The 3,840-nt window shown below is 37.8% G+C and overlaps 2 protein-coding genes across 2 annotated transcripts in view; one reads left to right on the forward strand and one right to left on the reverse strand.

Annotated features, from left to right (window-relative positions):
* The first annotated feature begins 639 nt into the window (after positions 1 to 639).
* Positions 640 to 2,844, forward strand: LOC106295609 (uncharacterized protein At4g15545). The gene is made up of 9 exons (XM_013731555.1): positions 640 to 1,068; positions 1,314 to 1,382; positions 1,484 to 1,540; positions 1,663 to 1,735; positions 1,812 to 1,886; positions 1,972 to 2,205; positions 2,293 to 2,338; positions 2,424 to 2,502; positions 2,591 to 2,844. Exons 1-9 carry the CDS (start codon positions 799 to 801, stop codon positions 2,681 to 2,683), a joined length of 996 nt encoding a protein of 331 aa, XP_013587009.1. The 5' UTR covers positions 640 to 798; the 3' UTR covers positions 2,684 to 2,844.
* A 160-nt stretch (positions 2,845 to 3,004) lies between these two features.
* Positions 3,005 to 3,840, reverse strand: part of LOC106295610 (LOB domain-containing protein 3-like) — a 3,147-nt gene continuing 2,311 nt past the window's right edge. The window contains exon 2 of the mRNA XM_013731556.1: positions 3,005 to 3,634. Coding sequence (XP_013587010.1) covers positions 3,320 to 3,634 — 315 coding nt within the window. The 3' untranslated portion in view covers positions 3,005 to 3,319. The remainder of the gene's footprint in view (positions 3,635 to 3,840) is intronic.

The following is a 3,840-nucleotide window of genomic DNA, read 5'->3' on the forward strand; positions in this document are numbered from 1 at the left end:
GAGAAGAACTTTTTTTTTAATGTTGAAAATACACTAAAATAGTGTGTTTTTGATACTACAATAATGTTATGGGTGGAAGATGCTGTTAAGGTTCATGAATTATGCACCCCACGACACGATATATAAAAACCTGACATGTAGGTTCTGATTAAATTGTAAAACCGTATAAAATAGTTATTGCGAACCAGAAAAACCGGTTATGTGTTTCTGCATTTAAAGAAATAGGACATACGTAGATACGAAATCTATATGTATTTATACACGTGTCTGGCGATTCAGCTCAACTGCATAGATGTGACATCTCAACTTATAACCAGAAAAATGCTAAAACTTTAACTATTGCCAATATGCTTTATAAATAATTTAATACGCCACTATGGAATATTTTAATAACACCTAACAATAAATGCCAATTCACGTCACAATTTGTCAATTTGTGATTTTGAAAATGTAGGACCAAAATGGCACTAGCACAAAACAAAATAATAACTTTCCGAAAGTATAACCAAAAAGTGGGGTTTTCTCTGGTTTGGAGGGAAAAAGTAATCAAAATCGTTTTCTTTAAAATTCGAACCAAGAAAAAATTCAAAACAGAGACAACAAAGATATATAGCCAATTAAAAACGAACACGTGTAAAGGCTTTCGCTTTTGCAAAACAACAAGCATTCGGACAAGAAGGCAAAAAACCCTAATCGTCTCGGGTTTGGCGTTTCAATTTCAAACACACTAGAAAGAGGCAAAAACAAAAAAACGGTATCCCTTGCGACGACGAGATACGAAACGTTGGTGAAGAGGCAATGGGAGACGACAGGCTGGATCTGGAGCTCTCCGATGAGGTTCTGTCGGTGATTCCGATGGATCCTTTTGAGCAGCTGGATCTCGCGAGGAAGATCACTTCAATGGCGATTGCTTCGAGGGTCTCGAATCTGGACTCTGAGGTTGTGGAATTGAGGCAGAAGCTTCAGGGTAAAGAAACCGTTGTCCATGAGCTCGAGGAGAAGGCGTCTCGCCTCGAGAGAGACCGTCGCGAGGCTGATTCGAGGTTGAAAACTGTCCTCGAGGAGAATGTGAGATAAAAAAAAAACTCCATCTCGTTATCCCCTTTGTGTTGCTTTTATCTTATGGTTCCGTTATGTTTCCTGAGAGTGTGAGTCAGCTTCTTGTTTATTTGTTATTGAATTGGTGCATTGGTTGATGTTCAATAGAGCTATATAATCGTTACATGTGCTATGTTTATCTCTCCCCTGCTCTATAAGAACTTAACCACGGGGTATAAGTTATTAATTGTCTTCTTTTTTGTTTTCCTGTAAAGATGATCTTGACAAAGGAGAAGGATTCACTGGCAATGACTGTAACTAAACTCACTCGTGATTTGGCTAAGGTGAAATTTTTTACTGATGCTTTATGGTTTTGTTTTTATACATCTTATACTCTGGTGTGGGAGACACAACAGCTAATGTTTCTATTTTATCTTTTATTTAGCTGGAGACATTCAAGCGGCAGTTAATCAAATCTTTGAGCGACGAGAGTGCTCCTCCTGTAAGACATTCAAGCTTTATCTTATTCACACATTATTTTGTTGTTCTATGTGTATCTTGTATGCTTCTGGTCTCTGGTCCAAGAGAATGTAATCTTGCGTCTTCTCCGTTTTGTTATTACAGCAAACAGAGCCTGTTGATATAAAGGCATGCGACCAGTCAAGTACTGGATCGACTGGTTCATATACAGGCAAAGGTACGGCATCAGACATTCGTTTTCCCAATTTAAAATTTTGCCTTGTTTTGATTCTGAACACCCTTCAACCAAGCAGATGAAAGGACCAGCGTACGCTCAACACACCGTTCTTACAGTGGATCTTCCGACATTAACAATCCAACTGTCGAAGGTAACACCGAGTCAACCTCCTATGTTATGCTTTCACCTCTATGCTGCTCTTAAGAATCACATATGACTTTCTACTTTTTTTGCAGCTTCAAAATATGCCGGAAACAAATTCTCAATGACACCATACATCTCTCCACGCCTTACCCCATCCGCAACACCAAAGATCATCTCCACAAGCGTGTCCCCTCGAGGCTACTCTGCAGCTGGTTCTCCCAAAAGAACATCCGGTGCAGTTTCTCCTACAAAGACAACAATCTGGTACCCTTCGAGTCAGCAATCATCAGCTGCTAATTCTCCACCTCGCAACCGTACACTCCCAGGTTCATACAAGATCTTAAAGATCACTAACTTGTATACATTGATAACATGGTTCTTATTGATAAAATGTTTTTTAAACTCTTTTCCAGCTCGTACACCTCGGATGGACGGTAAGGAGTTCTTCAGACAAGCCAGGTGAGACGTTCTTCAGCTCTTCTTGTCTTTGTATCATTAGCCATAGTTTCATCTTGTTAATTTTCTCTGTCAATATCATTATTAGGAGCCGATTATCCTATGAGCAGTTCAGTGCCTTCTTAGCTAACATCAAGGAACTCAACGCTCAGAAGCAAACCCGAGAGGTAAGAAACCGTTACCCCTGCGCGCCATTTATTTCTTTTTTCGGTAATGTTCAGATTACGGATTTTAAATGAGTGATGCTTTTGACAGGAAACTTTGATGAAAGCAGATGAGATATTTGGGGAAGAGAACAAAGATCTCTACCTGTCTTTCCAAGGTCTTCTCAACAGAAACATGCGTTAAACTTTACGAGTCTTGAATCTCCACCAAATGTTATATCATCATAACCATTGTAGTATGTGTAGTTCTCGACCATATCTAGTGACATGGAAAGTCTTTTTTCTTTTCACAACAAACAATGAAACATCTCGCTTTCGAAAGTGTTTAGTGTTGCTCTCCTGTGATATCTCGCTTGCGTTCTTGATGGAAACTGGCGTTGTGTTACGTTTTTATTTAAACAAAAGATTAGATATGGTATATACTAATAATAAATCATCACAATGATTGTAGATTTGTTTCAAGAGTTAGAAATCATACGATGCAACACTATTTCATATATATGTATTATCAATATGCGACATTATTTATTTTATTTAAAAGAGACATAGTACAGTGATAATAAAAAATATTTAAAGAGACATACTACATCGTTATGCCTCTATCTTCTCTTTTTCTTTTTTACTTTCCCAATATTACCTAAGGAAAATAAAATCCCCAAAAAGAAGGCAGACATAAATAAAGTTTACAATCTTAATTCTTTAGTTGCTACTTTGATTTACTTTAGTTATACACTTACCACGTTCATATGATACAGGCTATATAGCATATAATCTTATCATTTTTTTTAAAAACTATTGAAAGGATAAGATGAGGCTAAAGCTAGCACGACCAAAGGGACTCTCCGGCACCATTCTCGTACGCAAAAGCCATGTCGACGTCATTAGATAAGTCTTTGTTCGCTGGAAAACTAATGCCACTCGCCATGTAGGGTGGCGGTTTAGTGTCAATACGGTGGAGCGTTTTCATATGAACCAGTTCGGCCTGAGCAAAAGCGAGCTGAGTTTGGAGCGTCTCGAGTTGTCTCTGTAATGATGATATTATTCCTACACATCCGTACACAGGATCCTGCACCCTAGCGTTGGCCTCGTACACAATCGAATTCACGGCGTCGCTCCGGTAGTTTTCCGACAGCACCTACGATATAACGTTAAAATTGATTTACTTTATTCGTTAATGACTTGTATATATATAGTTTATATGAACTATCTAGCATGTTTAATAAAGGGCAAATCTCCAAAATAGCACCTTTCTAAGTTTATATCACAAAAATAGCACTCAAAAACTAAAATGACCAAAATAGCACATTTCTAAGTTTATCCTTTGAAAATTTTAATTTTTTT

The sequence above is a fragment of the Brassica oleracea genome, chromosome C5, assembly GCF_000695525.1.
Source record: "Brassica oleracea var. oleracea cultivar TO1000 chromosome C5, BOL, whole genome shotgun sequence".
NCBI classification, from domain to species: Eukaryota; Viridiplantae; Streptophyta; class Magnoliopsida; order Brassicales; family Brassicaceae; genus Brassica; species Brassica oleracea.